The sequence below is a fragment of the Gobius niger genome (assembly GCF_951799975.1).
Source record: "Gobius niger genome assembly, chromosome: 22".
NCBI classification, from domain to species: Eukaryota; Metazoa; Chordata; class Actinopteri; order Gobiiformes; family Gobiidae; genus Gobius; species Gobius niger.
Window position 1 is genome coordinate 6952811 of NC_136873.1, and position 19941 is coordinate 6972751.

The 19941-nt window shown below is 41.0% G+C and overlaps 1 protein-coding gene across 1 annotated transcript in view; it reads left to right on the forward strand.

Annotated features, from left to right (window-relative positions):
- Window positions 1-360: 360 nt before the first annotated feature.
- The window catches only part of LOC306981627 (uncharacterized protein), a 37313-nt gene continuing 17732 nt past the window's right edge, over window positions 361-19941 (forward strand). Inside the window, exons 1-22 of the mRNA XM_079581245.1 lie at window positions 361-410; window positions 702-755; window positions 874-927; window positions 3947-3991; window positions 5587-5631; window positions 6055-6162; window positions 7202-7255; window positions 7329-7382; window positions 8851-8904; window positions 8983-9090; window positions 9980-10033; window positions 10102-10209; window positions 10321-10374; window positions 10486-10539; window positions 11518-11571; window positions 11646-11699; window positions 14605-14712; window positions 14800-14853; window positions 15016-15069; window positions 15152-15205; window positions 16407-16460; window positions 18701-18754. Of these exons, the coding sequence (XP_079437371.1) occupies window positions 363-410; window positions 702-755; window positions 874-927; window positions 3947-3991; window positions 5587-5631; window positions 6055-6162; window positions 7202-7255; window positions 7329-7382; window positions 8851-8904; window positions 8983-9090; window positions 9980-10033; window positions 10102-10209; window positions 10321-10374; window positions 10486-10539; window positions 11518-11571; window positions 11646-11699; window positions 14605-14712; window positions 14800-14853; window positions 15016-15069; window positions 15152-15205; window positions 16407-16460; window positions 18701-18754 (1380 nt within the window). The 5' untranslated portion in view covers window positions 361-362. The remainder of the gene's footprint in view (window positions 411-701; window positions 756-873; window positions 928-3946; window positions 3992-5586; window positions 5632-6054; window positions 6163-7201; window positions 7256-7328; window positions 7383-8850; window positions 8905-8982; window positions 9091-9979; window positions 10034-10101; window positions 10210-10320; window positions 10375-10485; window positions 10540-11517; window positions 11572-11645; window positions 11700-14604; window positions 14713-14799; window positions 14854-15015; window positions 15070-15151; window positions 15206-16406; window positions 16461-18700; window positions 18755-19941) is intronic.

Genomic DNA, 19941 nt, shown 5'->3' on the forward strand with positions numbered 1-19941 from the left:
TCACTCAGAGCTTCTTCTCTCCTGCATCACAGGGCTGATTCCTGTCCAACTCCTTTTCTGATTCCACAACAGTGATCACATAACAAACAGCGGCATATCTTTACTCATCTGTGGTCAGTTTATCTCCTCCAAAAAGAGATATCGAGCAGGAAGAGAGGACAGAGCTGCACCACTGTATTAAAAGGCAGCAGCAATCCTCACTCGTTATGTGTGAACCCCCAGTCGTTTGTAATTCTGCTAAATCCAGTCGTGTAGTGTCAGTGTGGACCCCCCAGTCTACACAGAAGCTCGTCCCGAACACTACACCTGTTCCTTCTGTTGTGCAGCGGTGTTCATTGATGTTTTCTGGTCATTAGGGGTTCATGGGGAAGCCGGGAGTGGAGGGACCTCAGGGACCTGTGGGCATGTATGTAAGTGATTACCTGGCAGTCACTCCACACTCTCATGTACAAAGCACATAATTGCTCTACAGGCTCCTCAGTATTCACCTGTCAATAGAGCAAGTCGATAAAAAGCACAGCTTCACAAAATCAATTCTAGCTTGGTCTTTTGTTCATTCAGTCAATTTGTAAAGAAGCCTCTTCGTTTAAACAATTAAAGTTACACACATTACATTTGTAAACGTGAAATCTACATGTTTTTTATGCTGTTGAATGTAACTATGTAACATTTGAATGTGTTTTTTATCCTGTGTTCGTCAGGGAATCCAAGGAACTGTTGGCATGTACGGGCCTCCGGGTCCCACTGGTGAACGGGTAATGTTTGTCAAACGCTGTTATACAATTTAAACTAAATACATTGCAAGGCCTGATGCTACAAAAGCGAGACCTGCCTTCTGTCCACAAATTGACTGTAAATTGGTTTGTGCTGCAGGGAGAGCCAGGAGTGCGAGGTTTACCTGGACCTCCTGGGAAGCCTGGGCCTCCTGTACGTAATTTCTTGACTTTTTTTTTATCTATGCCATGTTTTTGCTTGAGAGGAGTCGTTTGACAAAGCAGTCCATGAAAATCCCGGATGACAATAGAGGGATTCCATTAGAACTAGCAGCACCTCATCTCCATGGACTTACCCCTGATCGTTTCGAGAGCTGCTGACTGATATTAGTGATGTCACCGCTACAGGTGTAACGCTAATCCCAGATTAAAATATTAATACTATGATACTATGACAATTACCTTTTCATTTTAGCTGAAATGCATGAGATGGGGACTTTGTTTTCCAAATTGTCTTCTCACAATGCACAAGAATGAAGAGCACTGTGTCTTCTTTTTTAGACAGCTCAGTTGGGGTGCCACAAGGCTCCATTTTGGGCCCTCTCTTGTTCAGTGCATATATAAATGATCTTCCAGCTGTTTGTCCTGAAGTTCATGTTCAATTATATACATGTCCATGTGAAATCAAGTCAGAAAGCAGCAGTGGAGCTCCAGGGAGCGATGGAAAAAATCTCAGATTGGATAGTGCAGTCTAGGGCTGAAACAACTAATCGATTAATCGACGACTAATCAATTATTGAAATAGTCGACAACTATTTTAGTCATCGATTAATCGTTTTCTGGTTCACACAGACTCAAATGGAACAAAAATGACATAAAAAATTTAGAATTTTTTATGAAAACCTACTTTGATTTTACATTTAGGGTCTGTAGTATTTTGTACATTGTAAATTTCATTAATAGAGCCTTCAAAAAACATTTCCCTGTAGTTTACTCCATCAACACATACTCAAACAGCGCCACTTAAAGGGGCTGGAAGCAAGTTCGCCATTTTATACTCACTACTGCCACCTCAGGCCATATATGTAACTGCACCTTCTATATTAAGCTCGTGCATGACGGCAATTCGGGCCGAAGTGACACATTTTTGAGTGACAGTACAGGATTTTAGAGGCAGTTGTGGTGAACAGGTCTGAGCTCATTCTACACATTAGGACATTGTTGGAACATGTAGGGGGAGGAAAATACTTGAATGTTAACATTTTTAAACTCCTTATAGTCCCTTTAAGCTATAATGTGATTAAAAAATTGAAAAAATAAAATTTTCCTACACCATTCACAGCCAAGCGATTAATTGATCGTAAAAATAATCGATAGATTAATCGATTAGCTGCAGCCCTAGTACAATCATGCATGACACTCAGTTATAGCAGAACTGTCAGCATGTTTTTCTCAATAAGGAAAACTTCTCACTCTGCGCCAGAAAACATTGTAAAAGGAACAAGAATTCTCGAAGCAGAATCTTTAGGTGTTTAGACAGGACACTGTCGTATAAAAAACATGTTTCAAAACTGATGAAAACTGTAAGGTTTAATTTATCGCAGTTCAGATATTCGCCCTCAAATGAGCACAGATGCAGCCAAGCTTTATTTTCACACCTTACAGATTGCATTACAACTTAGTCTCTATCAACCAACACTGTGTTAGATAAAAAACCTGTTTCTTCTACTGTAACATTGTGAAGAAATGTAAATTATTAAAGTTTGAAATTTTAATTTGTTTTCGAATGTCAGTTTAGTGTTTAAAATTCTTCAGGATTTGGCCCCACGGCCCCTGAGAACGTTTTAAATCTTGTGACGAGGCAGGACGTAGAACAACACAAGCTCCTCCAAGCTGCAGGATGTGGAACTCGTTTGGCAACAATTTAAACTTAACCTGAAGAAGTGGTAGAAAGATTAGTGATCATTAGCACAAAACTGGTCAATCTGGGTAGTGTTAAAAATGTAAGTTTAAATTAAAAAAAAATACAATAACGTACATAATTGTAGTTGCTCGTGTAAATACAGTAAATATTGCATCTGAATGTTTGTTGATGTGATCCTTTTGCCGGTGCTTTATATGTATTTACATTGTGAATGGACTGATGCTCATTGGTCACTGTATAAACCTGCTCTCCCTTTGCCTCTGCCCAGCCTGTGCAACACATTTGTGGTGCAATGTCCCTGTCAAATAAATAAATATTGCGGCTGCACTATGGGGTAACAAGGGAGATTGCAATGTGTTACCCCATAGTGCCGCCGCAGTGCCACCGCCAGCATATAAATGGCACAATACATTACGGGCTCCCAGGAGGCAGATTGCAATAGATTCACCCTCACTGCATTGTTTTGAATTTAACAATGATTATGTCTGATGATACTTTCACAAATCTGCAATAGTGCAATAATGCCAAAAAACATGGTAATTTTGGTCACAGTATCGGTGAGGTTATATTTTCATACCGTGACAGCCCGAGCTGATATACAGGCGTGGCAAAAGCAAAGCAGTCATTTCCACAACAACTGCAGTTCTGGTCATTTTTGATTCATGTTTCCGCGCTACTGTGTGTGGACATGGTAGAGCCAACTTTCCCAAAGATAAACTGAAAACGAGAAGGAAAATGTAAAGCGGTAAAGTCTGCTCTTGTAACTAGGGCTGCTCGATTATTGAAAAAATAATAATCACGATTATTTTTGTCATAATTGAAATCACGATTATTCAAACGATTATTTGTTGCCTTTAAAAAATCCATCAAAAAAGTGACAAAAATCCAGCAAAAGTGAAAAAAAAATCCATTAAAAAAATGACAAAAATCCATTAAAAAAAAAGACAAAAATCCAGCAAAAAAAGACAAAAATCCAGCAAAAAAATGACAACAATCCAGCAGAAAAATGACAAAAATCCATTAAAAAAAAGACAAAAATCCATCAAAAAAGTGACCAAATTCCATCAAAAAAATTACAAAAATCCAGCAAAAAAGTGACAAAAATCCCAAAATTAAAAATTAGAAAAAAAAAATGAAAACAAAAAAATGAAGAAAAAAAATGAACAAAAATAAAAAATATTGAAAAAAAAAATTATAATCGATTTTTTGCGATTATGCTAATTTTGTAATCGTTTACTGTTGTAATCGAAATCGTAATCAAATTTCGATTAATTGCACAGCCCTACTTGTAACTCTCTTTGATCCTCAGGGTCATCTGGGTCCGAGTGGAGAGACCGGGCCGCGAGGACCTCAGGTGAGACTCAGCTGCCGTCATTCTGTGGGCTCGGTCACTCTTTATGACTGTAGACTTGTCAGACACTTGTTTAAGTGTATATTCATAACAATACAGGAGACGTTTTCAGGTCGGTGAGGAGTCCTTGCCTTTAGTGCAGGAGTTCAAGTAATGGATGATGGATGATGGATGGATGGATGGATGGATGGATGGATGGAAGATGGATGGATGGATGGATGGATGGATGGATGGATGGATGGAAGATGGATGGATGGATGGATGGATGGATGGAAGGGAGATGGATGGATGGATGGATGGATGGATGGATGGATGGATGATGGATGGAAAGAAGATGGATGGATGGATGGATGGAAGGAAGATGGATGGATGGATGGATGGATGGATGGATGGATGGATGGATGGATGGATGGATGGATGGATGGATGGATGGATGGAAAGAAGATGGATGGATGGATGGATGGAAGATGGATGGATGGATGGATGGAAGGAAGATGGATGGATGGATGGATGATGGATGGATGGATGGATGGATGGATGGATGGAAGGAAGATGGATGGATGGATGGATGGATGGATGGATGGATGGATGGATGGATGGATGGATGGAAAGAAGATGGATGGATGGATGGATGGAAGATGGATGGATGGATGGATGGAAGATGGATGGATGGAAGATGGAAGGAAGATGGACGGATGGATGGATGGAAGGAAGATGGACGGATGGATGGATGGATGGATGGAAGGGAGATGGATGGATGGATGGATGGATGGATGGATGGATGGATGGAAGATGGATGGAAGATGGATCGATGGAAAATGGACGGACGGATGGATGGATGGGTGGATGGACGGATGGATGGATGGGTGGATGGAAGGGAAATGGATGAAGATGGATGGATGGATGGAAAATGGACGCACGGATGGATGGATGGATGGATGGAAGGGAAATGGATGGATGGAAGATGGAAGATGAATGGATGGATGGATGGATGGATGGATGGATGGATGGATGGAAGATGGATGGATGGAAAATGGACGCACGGATGGATGGATGGATGGATGGATGGAAGGGAAATGGATGGATAGATGGATGGAAGGGAGATGGATGGACGGATGGACGGACATTTTGTTGTTGTTGTGCAGGTCTGATTGCAATGCTTGGACCTACTTTCCTTGTGTTAACTCTCGTCCTTCTCATTAGTGCCTTTTCTCGTGTTGCAAAGGGGCGGAAAAGTCAAACAGACACAGCCTGAAAACAATCTCAGTTAAAGGGCAAACTGTACGACACCAGCAGCAGGCAGCTCGTTTACACAGATTTACTTTGGAGGGACTTAACCTCGTCATTGGCAATGTGTTTTTTTACTCTAAAAACTGCGCTGACTTCCATTGTTTTGTGGGTTTTGGCCTCCTGTGGACAATGCAAAGGCTTATTATCTGAATATTGACCTGTGGCTCAGCTTCTTTAGCAGTTTTCATTGTCTGGATTTGTGTCAGGTAGAATCTAACGTAACCCTGCTTGTCGATTCTCGTAGAGTTTTTATCTCTATAATAATCAGAGCTTTAGTAAGGCTTCTCACAGCTGCTCTGGTGCCACAGGGTCGACTTGGAGACGGAGGTGTCCGGGGACTACAAGGACCTCCAGTAAGTACAAAACACAAAGGGTGGGACATGAGAATTTCCTATATATGCCATTGTCTACACACAGATTCAGATTATTTTGAAAGCTTTGGTCCTGGTATATTGGCAATTTGGTTTCAGGTGTTGTTCTGTAGGTCTTCCAAGGTCGGTAAACAATCATTATAAACCGGGGATTTGAGATAACTCCACAGGAACTAAATGAGGTGAGCGTGCAGGGCAGTTTACGTCCCCTCTCAGGGAGATCAGTCGGAAAAAATCAATCCAAATCATTGGGTGAAGATTGAGTTAATCGTGGAGAATTTGATGAAGAAAACATCCCGATTTGCCATGGGAAGCTGAAGTCCCCTACGCCTCACCCTGATTCATACAATACTTGCCTCCTACAAAAATGTCAGCGTCGAATCTTACGCTTTATTCTGTGTTTAGGGACCTCCAGGTTTACCGGGGTCTGACGGAGCGGCGGGAAAGCCGGGCCCAGGAGGAAGCAGAGGCCCCCCAGGAGCAGACGGCGCACCAGGGCCAATAGGAATCACAGTGAGTGGGTACTTACCATTAGCTCGGCTCACAAATCATACATCCTGGTAGGGCTGTGCAATTAATCGAAATTCGATTACGATTTCGATTACAACAGTAAACGATTACAAAATTAGCATAATCGCAAAAAATCGATTATATATTTTTTTTTTCAATTTTTACTTTTTTTTTTTTTTTTCTAATTTTTAATTTTGGGATTTTTGTCACTTTTTTGCTGGATTTTTGTAATTTTTTTGCTGGAATTTTGTCACTTTTTTGATGGATTTTTGTCACTTTTTTGCTGGATTTTTGTCACTTTTTTGCTGGATTTTTGTCACTTTTTTGCTGGATTTTTGTAATTTTTTCTGCTAGATTTTTGTCACTTTTTTGCTGGATTTTTGTCACTTTTTTGATGGATTTTTGTCTTTTTTCTGCTAGATTTTTGTCACTTTTTTGCTGGAATTTTGTCTTTTTTTGCTAGATTTTTGTCTTTTTTCTGCTAGATTTTTGTCACTTTTTTGCTGGATTTTTGTCTTTTTTCTGCTGGATTTTTGTCTTTTTTCTGCTAGATCGTGATTATTATTTTTTCAATAATCAAGCAGCCCTACATCCTGGTTCGTTGAATGGTATAGAAGATTTGTTATTTGCACAATTACACAATCACAAATGCTTCCAGGTATGAATAGGGATGGGTACCGAAACCTGGTATCGTATATAAATATATAAACAAATATGCCTAGACTACACTGCCTAGCGGGTAACTTAATTTGTCTTGTTACAATCAATCCACTTAGAAATTAAGCCATGAGTTTTATACACAGTTGTATTTATTGTTTCAGAAGAGGTATAATATAGGTCCAGATGACTTTTTTATGTGCAGGTCTTGTGAATTGTACTACAGAACTCACTCCCTCATAATCAGATTCAAGACAAGTGCCAGATCCCTCCTTGCACTGTGCATGCCTGTGCACACAGTGACATTCGGAGGTGTGACCGGGCATGTGTTTTATGAAAGATGAAAGTAAATAAAGACGAGTGTATTTGTCTGTGTTTGTCTCAGGGGACGTCGGGCACCGATGGACCGTCAGGAGCAGCAGGAGAGAGAGGACAAATGGTGACCGTCTTTATCCTTCACAGACCAGAGCATGAGGCATTAACAGTCTGATAACACCGTGGTTCTTTCGCAGGGTTTACCAGGCTCACCGGGAGACACTGGACCCCCGGGACCGGACGGCACACAGGTTAGTTTGGGCTTAAACATAAACTTGTGAATCCGTTTGTCATGTTTACAGTTTATTTAATACGACTAAAAGCTTTGTTCTAGCAAAACATGACAATAGAAACAAGCAGTTGGTCATGGGAGCTCCTTAGAACCTTTTAACCCCTTAACTCCCGCCTGAACCGAGCACATTTTCTCCAGTTTGGCTTTACCCCAGTCCAAAAGCTTCTGGAAAAAAGCTGTGAAAATAGCGACAGAACTGAGACGAAAACAATGATGGAAATGTGACAAAAAAGTGAGAAAACGTTGACAAAAAAGTGACGAAAAATGGATGAAAAAGTGGAAAAAAATGTCACAAGAAATTGACAAGAAATGGACGAAAAAATGAGGAAAATGTGACAAAATGTGACAAAAAAATAACAAAAAAATGACAAAAATGTAACATAAAAATGACAAACATTTGATAAAAAAATTGTTGTTTTTTTAAAAATGTGACAAAAAATGACAAAAATGTGACAAAATGTGACAAAAAAATACAAAAAAATTGACAAAAAATGACAATAATGTGATAAAAATGTAATAAAAAATTGACGAAAAAATGAAAAAAAATTGACAAAAAAAGACAAAAATTTGATAAAAAATTGATTAATTTTTTTTTTAAAATGTGACAAAAATGTGACAAAATGTGACAAAATGTGACAAAAAAAATACAAAAAATTGACAAAAAAGGACAATAATGTGATGAAAAATTGACAAGAAAATAAAAAAAATTGACAAAAAATGGACCAAAAAATGACAAAAATTTGCTAAAAAATTGACAAAAAATGGACCAAAAAATGACAAAAAATGGACCAAAAAATGTGACAAGAAAATTACAAAAATGTGACAAAAAAATGACAAAAAAACGACAAAAAATTTGATAAAAAAAAAAGACAAAAAATGGACCAAAAAATGACAAAAAAGTTACAAAAATGAGTTGAACACCCAACAAAAAAATGATGGGAAAAAAAATCTGATAACGTGAGGAAAAAGATCTCTCGGTTCAGGCGGGAGTTAAGAGGTTAAACGCTTCATATTTTAAGTTGTTGAAAAGTCAATGGGAATATGAATGGGATTTTTACTTCTGGACTCCGGCAAAGGACTGGAAGTTGGCGGAACTGTTGATGCTGCCATGTGATTGGCCCAAACCACTGCTGGTTCAAACTTAAAACACATCAGCCCGAGCAGAACAAGATGGATTCTGTTGGAGAACTCACAAATACTGTGAGGACTTGCAGGCGAGGTTACAAGCCCCAGTTACAGACCAAAGACATTCCCTTTCATCGCACCTCATATACTTCATTCAGCATTACGGCTTTATCTTTATATCAGGACAAACTACAAACTGTATTTATCCCACTGCCCAAGAGAAAGAATATACTGATGGTCCTGCTCTTACGCTGGTATAAAGTCATCCTCCAGACATTCAGTCATGTGCCTCTTTTTCTAAGGGTCTGCCTGGTCCAACAGGGTCAGAGGGCCGTCCCGGACAGAAGGGAGACCAGGTCAGTATCTGTGTTACTTGTTCGCTTGTTACTAAATGTGTCCGTACACCTAACACTGTTTTCCGGGCTGTGCTGCAGGGTGACCCCGGGGCATGTGGGACACTTGGAGCTCCGGGACTTCCAGGGGAACGTGGGCTGGAAGGACCCAAAGGCCCCACAGGACCCACAGGGCCCTTTGGCAAAGAGGTGAGTCTGCAAAAGCAACACTGTGTTGTGTGTTAAGACTAAAATGGGAAAAAAGAGAGAGAATTTGCAAGACACATTCATGCCAATGTGCTCGATTATGTACAGTCTATACAATTGCACAATATACATTATATTGGTATTATGTACATTCATGTTGCTTGAACATTTTTAAACTCTGGGAAAAGTAAAGCGTATAAACTCCCACCCCCCTAAGCATCATAATTACTTATATATAGTGGGAGCTAATAGTGGACAATAAACAACAGCATGAGTCTCTCAGTCTGAATACATACTTCAGGTTTGTGTTACTCATCCAAATAGAAGTACAATACTTTGGACTAAGGTTTGCATTTCCAGAAAAGAATGTTAATTTAAAGAGGGGGTATTATGCTTTTTGTAAATGCAGTAAATTAGAATAACTGCCTTGTATAAAATGTCTCTCTCAAAATGGCTGTAGTGAATGTCTTGAAATAGGCCTCTGTCTCTTTAAGAACCCCTGACTCTTTCCGACACGCCCCCTCCACACGCTGTCTGTGGCATCAGTGGGGAGGGGGTTCTGCTGAGGAGCAGTGGTTGGTTACTCGGCTGGTGACGAAAGCTCGGAGGCGTCTCCAGGAGGTGGGGGCGTTCCTAGGAGGACTCAGGCAAACCTATCCCTAAAATGGCCGCCATCAGAGTTTTTACAGATTACTCAAAAATACGTGAATGTGCCAAGGCAACACTTCAGCCATGTTTTTAATGAGGGAATGACATTATAACATGATGTAAAGCTTGAAAAAGTCGATTTCGCATAATACCCCCCTTTAACCGGATGGAGGATGAATGTATTATATTAACTAGATAGTGTGATTGTGATGGTGACAGAGGGTGTTCCTGTCTTTCCTTCCAGGGAGATGTGGGACTTCCTGGTGAGATCGGAGACCCAGGCCCCAGAGGAGAGAAGGTAATGTCATTGTTATCAGGAGTCACTCTGCCTCTCGCCGTTCTCACATCTACTATTGTTTTGTTAAGGGTGAACTCGGACCTTTCGGCTCGCCCGGTCGAGAGGGCCCCTGGGGACCGCTCGGGGCAAACGGAGAGCGGGGCTCGAAAGGCGAGAAGGGCGACGATGGACTCACGGTAAAGGGCTCGCATTCAAAATCAAACTTAGCTCCTCCATTCTGAGATTCCTTGAACTCTGAATTTTGAAGTCTATTATTGATTTTATTGTTCGTTGGTCTTTCTGTTCAGGGGGAACCGGGGCTGATGGGAGATGTAGGACCCACGGGCCTTCCAGGAGCGGCGGTGAGTCTCTGACTGATTCACTATTCCCTGTTATTTGTGGCTGAGAATGAACGCGTATTGACCTGTTGACCTGACACCCCTCGTGCTGAGTGACTTTCCTCTTCCTGTCAGGGCTCCCCGGGACAACCTGGAGCTGCGGGACCAGACGGACCTCAAGGACAAAAGGTATTTTTTCCCCCTTGTGAAACCAGTACACTGTATTTTTACTGAAAATCAATCGGATCAATATCTTCGCGGCAGCACACATGTGACCCGCGGATTGCTTTATGGAAAAAAAAATTTGTGCGCACGTTCAGTCCACACACAGCGGGGTCATGGCGAGCGGAGGAACGGAGGAGCGTCATTTAAATAGGGACATTTTGGCTTCCCTATCAAATTTAATGATGAAGGAAAGAGGTTGGATAGAGCTCCTGTGTTGTCTGGGCACAAAACAAAACCCTGAGAATAGCTGATAATGATAGAGGCTTATTAACGATCCTCATCAGCTCAGCGCCCCCCTTGTCAACCCCACCTTCCCTGTTCATCCCGAGAGTCCATCTATTCGCATTTCTCCGCATCTATGTGTCCTGGAGAAACTCGGGACGGAGCCGCTCTCACGAGGCAGTGACAGTGCGGAGTAGTCAGTATTATACAACAAAACGCTGAAGTCCGCGGGAGACACTGCTGTAGACTGTTCGAAATGACACTGGAGCTCCCCTTCGTTCAAAACATTCTAGAAACAAGTCCTTTAGGTTGGGCTTTTTTCATTTAAAGAGGGGGTATTCTGCTTTTTTCAGTCACATAGCACCAGTCTATATCACATTACAATGATGACCAAACCTTCTGTTGGTCTGTAAATGCAGTAAAGCGTCTCCAGGAGGTGGGGGCGTTCCTAGGAGGACTCAGGCAAACCAATCCCTAAAATGGCCGCCATCAGAGTTTTTACAGATTACTCAAAAATACGTGAATGTGCCAAGGCAACACTTCAGGCATGTTTTTAATGAGGGAGTGACAGAATAACATGATGTGAAGCTTGAAAAAGTCCATTTTGCATAATACCCCCCTTTAACTTTTCGAAAGGAGTGAAACAGCGCCCCCAATTTGACGCTAGTGGTCAAAAAGTGTACTGCATTTATTCACATGCACATATTTGTTTTTGTTCAGGGGGATTCGGGCTCCACGGGGCCGCCTGGAGAGCCTGGTCTGGGGGGCCCTCAGGTAATCTGACATTATCCGGTCACAAATGTCCACACTTTCTGTCCCTGTCCGTGTAATGAGCTCGTGTCCTACAGGGAGCAGCGGGGACGCGAGGAGTCAGAGGAGAGAGCGGCAAACTGGGACCCCCTGTAGGTGTCTGACACATGAATGTTTCATTACTTTATCTAAAAATACGACTGGCAGCCCCGGAGACTTCAAAGGAAAAATAAGAAAAATATATACGTAGATATAGATGTAGATACACTGCTCACAAAAACTTAGGGCACACTCAAGAAACACATCCTAGATGTCAATCAATTTTATTTTTCAGATGAAAATCTTTATTCATAGTGTAGGGCAATGTGTTGAGAACAAAATAACATAAGAATGATGAATGGAAATCAAGTTCTCAGCCCCTGGAGGTCTGGATCCAAAATTATAGTCAAAATCAAAGTGACAAATCAGGTCACTGGTTGATCCAGATTCTGTATAAATTCCTCCAAACGAGTCTGTATCATCCTCAGTGGTGTGTGTGGCCTCCACGTGCCTGAATGCACTCCCTACAACGCCTGGGCATGCTCCTGATGAGACCACGGATGTCCTCCTGAGGGATCTCCTCCCAGACCTGGATTAGAGCATCCGTCAGCTCCTGGACAGTCTGTGGTGCGACGTGGCGTTGATGGATGGACCGAGACATGATGTCCCAGATGTGCTCTATTGGATTTAAGTCTGGGGAACGGGCAGGCCAGTCCAGAACATCAATACCTTCATCATGCAGGACCTGCTGACACACTCTTGCCACATGTGGCCTGGCATTATCAGGCATCAGAAGGAACCCAGGGCCCACAGCACCAGCATATGGTCTTACAATAGGTCTGAGGATCTCATCCCGGTCCCCAATGCCAGTCAGGGAACCTCTGGCTCGCACATGGAGGGCTGTGCGGCCCTCCAATGAAATGCCTCCCCAGACCATCACTGACCCACCACCAAACCGGTCATGCTGGATGATGTTGCAGCAGCAGAACGTTCTCCAGGGCGTCTCCAGACTCTGTCACGTCTGTCACATGTGCTCAGGGTGAACCTGCTCTCATCCGTGAAGAGCACAGGGCACCATCGGCCAATCTGCCAATCGCTGTGTTCTCGGGCAAATGCCAATCGGGCTGCACGGTGTTGGGCAGTAAGCACCGGCCCAACGCCCTCATACCACCCTCATACCCCCCTCATACCCCCCTCATACCACCCTCATACCACCCTCATACCACCCTCATACCACCCTCATACCCCCCCTCATACCCCCCTCATACCCCCCTCATACCCCCCTCATACCACCCTCATACCCCCCTCATACCCCCCTCATACCACCCTCATACCACCCTCATACCCCCCTCATGGAGTCGGTTTCTGACCGTTTGAGGACCAACATGCACATTTGTGGCCCTCTGGAGGTCATTTTGTAGGGCTTGGGCAGTGCTTCTCCGGTTTCTCCGTGCACAAATGAGCAGATAGCGGTCCTGCTGCTGGGTTGTTGACCTCGGTCGCCCCCCCCAGGTCTCCTGGTGGACTGGCCTGTCTCCTGGTATCTCCTCCAGGCTCTGGACACTGCGCTAGGAGACACAGCAAACCTTCTTGCCACAGCATGAATGGAGGTGCCATTTTGGATGAGCATCACTCCCTGAGCGACTTCTGTGGGCTGTAGATGCTCCTCATGATACCTCTAGTGGTGAGAACACTGGACAAATGCAAAAGTGTTCCAAAAATACGGTACAAAGGATGAAGACAGGGAAATGGTCTGTGGTCACCACCTGCAAAACCATTCCTCTTTTGGAGTGATCTTGCTAATTGCCTCTCATTTCCACCTGTTGTCTGTTTAATTTCCACAACACCAAGTGAAACTGATTCACAATAAGCGTGGCTTCCTAACTGGACAGTCTGAGATCCCAGAAATTTGACTGACTTGGAGTTACATTGTGTTTTTTGAGTGTGCCCTAAGTTTTTGTGAGCAGTGTATATGAAATAAATACACATATCATACTCACGAGACAGAGGGAGAGACTGAGAGAGAGAGACAGAGGGAGAGGGAGAGACAGAGAGAATCAGAGGGAGAGACAGAGAATCAGAGGGAGAGACAAAGGGAGAGACAGAGAGAGAATCAGAGGGAGAGACAGAGAGAATCAGAGGGAGAGACAGAGAGAGACAGAGGGAGAGACAGAGAGAGACAGAGAGAGACAGAGAGAGACAGAGAGAGACAGAGAGAATCAGAGGGAGAGACAGAGAGAATCAGAGGGAGAGACAGAGAGAGACAGAGAGAGACAGAGAGAATCAGAGAGAGAGACAGAGAGCAACAGAGGGAGAGACAGAGAGAGAATCAGAGGGAGAGACAAAGAGCAACAGAGGGAGAGACAGAGAGAGAATCAGAGGGAGAGACAGAGAGAGACAGAGAGAGACAGAGAGAATCAGAGAGAGAGACAGAGAGCAACAGAGGGAGAGACAGAGAGAGAATCAGAGGGAGAGAGACAGAGAGAATCAGAGGGAGAGACAAAGAGCAACAGAGGGAGAGACAGAGAGAGAATCAGAGGGAGAGACAGAGAGAGACAGAGAATCAGAGGGAGAGACAAAGGGAGAGACAGAGAGAGAATCAGAGGGAGAGACAAAGAGCAACAGAGGGAGAGACAGAGAGAGAATCAGAGGGAGAGACAGAGGGAGAGACAGAGAGAGACAGAGAATCAGAGGGAGAGACAAAGGGAGAGACAGAGAGAGAATCAGAGGGAGAGACAAAGGGAGAGACAGAGAGAGAATCAGAGGGAGAGACAAAGAGCAACAGAGGGAGAGACAGAGAGAGAATCAGAGGGAGAGACAAAGGGAGAGACAGAGGGAGAGACAAAGGGAGGGACAGGGGGAGAGAGGGGCACAGCCTGCAGCATGTGAGTCCATGTGAGTTCACTGAATAATGACTACAGTTCGGAGCTCAGAGAAACTTGGTCATAAATATGTTCATTGCAGATGTTAAAAGTTGGCCCACCATTAAAGCCTCTTTGAAACTCGATGTCCCTTCAGGGTTCGGTGGGTCCCCATGGACCTCAGGGAGATCAAGGAGCTAAAGGTGAACCAGGACCACTGGGATATAAGGGAGAGCCAGGGCTTCCCGGACCCCCAGGGGAACAGGTGTGTCTGCTCTCTGTGTTACTACTCTCAGGATTTACCATTCTGTACTGTACATGATGAAACCTGGTTCTCCTCACTCTTGTCCAGGGAGAAGAGGGGTTACCTGGAATCCAAGGCCCCCCTGCCCTGCCCGGGTTAGAGGTAGACTCTCTTTGATGATTGAAAAGTTCATCCTCTGCTTGTTCTTAAAGGGACATTTATGATGTTTCCCTCACCCTTTGTTCAGAACTCACTCTGCTCTCCTGTTTCATGTCATTATTGTTATAAATAAGAAACCTAAGTCTCATCTTTGCTCTGTATCAGGGATCACCAGGGGAGATCGGAGCTCAGGGCCCTCCTGGACTCCCAGGGGCTGCAGTAAGTGCCAGACAGCATAAATGACTGCATATTCAGTTCATTCCTGATGGTATTAACCTTAAGAGCGCTGTGTCACATGCAGGGTCCAGCGGGACGAACGGGGCCTGAGGGAAACCCTGGACTGAAAGGAGAAAAGGTGAAAGAATTCTGCAGTCTTTATTTATTTACTGTAGACTCTCTAATTCTGGCCTGTGTTCCATTAGCGGCCGGGTCTCTGACAGAGGCCGGGTTCAATTGCAAATTAAAGCCGGTCTCTAAAACAGGCCGGGGCTTTTATTAGAAACTATAGCAGTAGAAATATTCCCCATGTTAGGAATTTGTCTCATACTGGTGTAAATGAAAACTCACGTGCAGGAAGTAACAAACGGGAACCCGGGCCGAGGGGGACGCTGCAGAGGAGCTGATCCGAGCGTAACTTTGACACAGATTTAGCCCCTTTTCAAACCTCCTGTGACGATATTTACTATATTACTATTATACATCGAGGGTTTTAATAAAGTCTCCATCGCGTCTTCAAAGCACGTCCAGCTGCTCCGTGTGCAGGTCAGTCCCACGCCTCAAAATAACTCCTCCCATCAGCGCGAGCGTCTCGTCTTCTCTCGGGTCAGTCTCATGATCGATCACAAACACAAACGCTCCGTCTAAACTCGCCTTTTACACAAGATAACAACAAATAATCCGGTCCGCGGTAAAAACGAAACAGAAACCTGCAGTGACACTGATGTCAAAGCTCCGCTAACAGCAACGAAACACTTCCTGTTGTCCCGACAAAATAAAAGGCGTCAATGTTCCAGCCGCTGGGAGAGGGTTTGAAATGTTCATTAATAAATGAAACTAATATTTTAGGTGCAAATGGACAAAATTCTTGTTTTTCTTCGTTTTCCTGGTCGTCCGTTTTGCTCAAATAGAAATAAAGGCCTGTTTCTAATTGTGGCCTGGTTCCAATAAAGACCTGAGTAAACAAAGGCCCCGGCCTATATTAGAGCATTTACGGTGTATAAATTCTCACTGACATCTGTAACATCTGAATTAATATTTACTTGAGCAAAGCCTCTGGCATTTCTGCAACTGTGACAACTTGTCCCTATCTCCAAAGTCCATCTCGTCGGGCTCCCGCTGATCTGTTTGGGTCTGCACCGCGGCCAGTCGGAGCTGGGGATGTCGGGACAACTATTTTTAGCCCTACTTGTAAACAACCTGAAGGCTGTTTCATGAAACTGTCCGTAAACTGGGCTTATTTTGTTGTCCTTTTGGTTTCATAAACAAGAATCACTCTGTGTGGCTCGGTTGATCATTTAAACGGCCCAAAACCTGAGTGCTCCTTTTTATTCCTCCAGGGAGACGATGGAGAGGTCGGTCCTCCAGGAAAAGCCGGTCACATCGGAAGGAGGGTGAGAACTCAACCTGCACTCGGCTCTTCTCTTTTTTTTACACCAACACACGCATACAAAAAGACAATAAACAGAATAATAAGAGTAAATAAATCAAAGAAACAAACATTGGCCCATACAAACAACAGCATTTTTCACTTCAAAATGCAACATTAAGAAAAGTTCCCAAGTCTTTCGAAAGACCTCGTCCCTGCGATTCAGTCGACAAGTCAAGTGGTCAAGGGAAATGTAGCTGAAAATAGTTCAACCAAAGAGTGACAAAAATGTGACAAAAATGTGACAAAAATGTGATAAAAATTCATCAAAAAATTGACAAAAATTCAACAAAAAAATGACAAAAAATCAACAAAAATGTGACAAAAATTCATCAAAAATGTGACAAAAATTCATCAAAAATGTGACAAAAATTCAACAAAAAAATGACAAAAATTCAACAAAAAATGTGACAAAAATTCATCAAAAATGTGACAAAAATTCAACAAAAAAGTGACAAAAATTCAACAAAAATGTGACAAAAATTCATCAAAAAAGTGACAAAAATTCAACAAAAATTCAACAAAAGTTCAACAAAAAAATGACAAAAAATCAACAAAAAAAGACAAAAATTCAACAAAAAAATTGACAAAAATTCAACAAAATGTGACAAAAATTCATCAAAAATGTGATAAAAATTCCACAAAAATGTGATAAAAATTCATCAAAAATGTGACAAAATTCAACAAAAATGTGACAAAAATTCAACAAAAATGTGACAAAAATTCAATAAAAATGTGACAAAAATTCAACAAAAAAATTACAAAAATTCAACAAAAATGTGACAAAAATTCAATAAAAATGTGACAAAAATTCAACAAAAAAATTACAAAAATTCAACAAAAAAGTGACAAAAATTCAACAAAAAAGTGACAAAAATTCAACAAAAATTCAACAAAAGTTCAACAAAAAAATGACAAAAAATCAACAAAAAAAGACAAAAATTCAACAAAAAAATTGACAAAAATTCAACAAAATGTGACAAAAATTCATCAAAAATGTGATAAAAATTCCACAAAAATGTGATAAAAATTCATCAAAAATGTGACAAAATTCAACAAAAATGTGACAAAAATTCAACAAAAATGTGACAAAAATTCAATAAAAATGTGACAAAAATTCAACAAAAAAATTACAAAAATTCAACAAAAATGTGACAAAAATTCAATAAAAATGTGACAAAAATTCAACAAAAAAATTACAAAAATTCAACAAAAAAGTGACAAAAATTCAACAAAAAAGTGACAAAAATGTGACAAAAAAAAAAAAAAATGACAAAAATTCAACGAAAATGTGACAAAAATTCAACAAAAATGTGACAAAAATTCATCAAAAATGTGTCAAAAATTCAACAAAAAATGACAAAAATTCAACAAAAATGTGATAAAAATTCAACAAAAATGTGACAAAAATTCAACAAAAATGTGACAAAAATTCAACAAAAAAATAACAAAAATTCAACAAAAAGTGACAAAAATTCAACAAAAAAATAACAAAAATTCAACAAAAATGTGACAAAAATTCAACAAAAAGTGACAAAAATTCAACAAAAAAGTGACAAAAATTCAACAAAAAAATGGACAAAAATTCAACAAAAATGTGACAAAAATTCAACAAAAATGTGACAAAATTCAACAAAAATTCAACAAAAATGTGACAAAAATTCAACAAAAATGTGACAAAATTTGTAACGTAGATACAGAGAGATGTGGGCTCTATGAAGAATCCTAAGTTGCTTTAACTTTATTACAAACACATAATGTTTTCACATTACCCCAAATATTTTCCCATTCATCCTCAGTAATAACACAGTTAAGCTCCTTTCCCCACAGTTCTCTCAAGTGCGTAGTGTTGACTGACGAGTACTCTTTAAGGACGTTATCAAATATCCTAATAGAGCTGGCAGATTTGTTTAAGAAAATGTGTCAAATCTGCAGCATCTCTTCGGATAAAGTCCCTCACCTGTAAATACTAGTAAAAATCACTTCTTGAAATGTCATACTTCTCAGTTAGCTGGTTGAATGACATAAGAGTAAGTCCCTCACATTTGTGGTATGGATTTCTGTAGAGTTTCCAGAGTCTGATTTTAATATGCCCTTGTGCTTGTAGTACAACCGTAAATCTCCTGAAAGCGTCGTGTGCACCTTTATAAATTAAACATGCGCTTATGCTGCTCTCATTGAAAAACATGACACTGATGTCCACAGGGAAAGCGAGGCAAAGCCGGCGTCCGCAGCCGGAGGGGCGACCGAGGACCAAAGGTGAGAGCAAACTGCAAGGAAACACGCACACACGTTCACATTAAATCAATACACGAGACCTGGTGAGTATTTGACTTAGGATTTATCCAGTATTGTTATAGCAGAGGTGCCTTCAGCAAATCCATTTTCTGGAATGGAATGGTTGCGTTCACACATTGCATTGTTAGATCTGTGAAATAATGAGCTAAATGTATCCCATGTCAACACAAACATGTGCAGGGATCACAGAAACATCTGAGCAACTGAAATCCTCATGAAATGTCCGTGTCGTTTGTTAACCCCTTAACTCCCACCTGAACCGAGCACATTTTCTCCAGTTTGGCTTTACCCCAGTCCAACAGCTTCTGGAAAAAAGGTGAGAAAATAGCAACAAAACTGAGACGAAAACAATGATGGAAATGTGACAAAAAAGTGACGAAAAATGGATGAAAAAGTGGCAAAAATGTCACAAGAAATTGACAAAAAATGGACAAAAAAATACAAAAATTTGATACAAATTTGACATAAAAATGACAAAAATGTGACAAAAAATGAAAAAAATATGACAAAAAATGACAAAAATTTGACAAAAATGTGACTAAAAAATACAAAAAATTGATGAAAATTTGACAAAAAATTGATAAAAATTGGACAAAAATGGATTAAAAATTGATAAAAAATTGACAAAAAAATGACAAAAAAAATTGATAAAAAATTGACCAAAAAATGACAAAAACGCGACAAAAAAATGACAAAAAATGACAAAAATGTTGACAAAATGTGACAAAAAAATTGATTAAAAATTGATACAAAATTGACAAAAAATGACAAAAAATTGATAAAAAATGACAAAAAAAATGACACAAATGTGACAGAAAATGACAAAAAAAAGGACAAAAAATTGATAAAAATTGGACAAAAATTTTGACAAAAAAATGACAAAAAATTGACAAAAAAAATGGCAAAAATGTGATTACATTTGACAAAAAAAAAAAGACAGAAATGTGAGAAAAAATAACAAAAAAGTGACAAAAATGAGTTGAACACCCAACAAAAAAATGATGGAAAAAAATCTGATAACGTGAGGAAAAAGATCCTCTCGGTTCAGGCGGGAGTTAAGAGGTTAAAGCACGTACCAGGAAGTGTGTGAGGCTTTCAAGGGTCGTGAATGGTGTGTAAATGTATTCCTCAATAGAACATTAATCCTT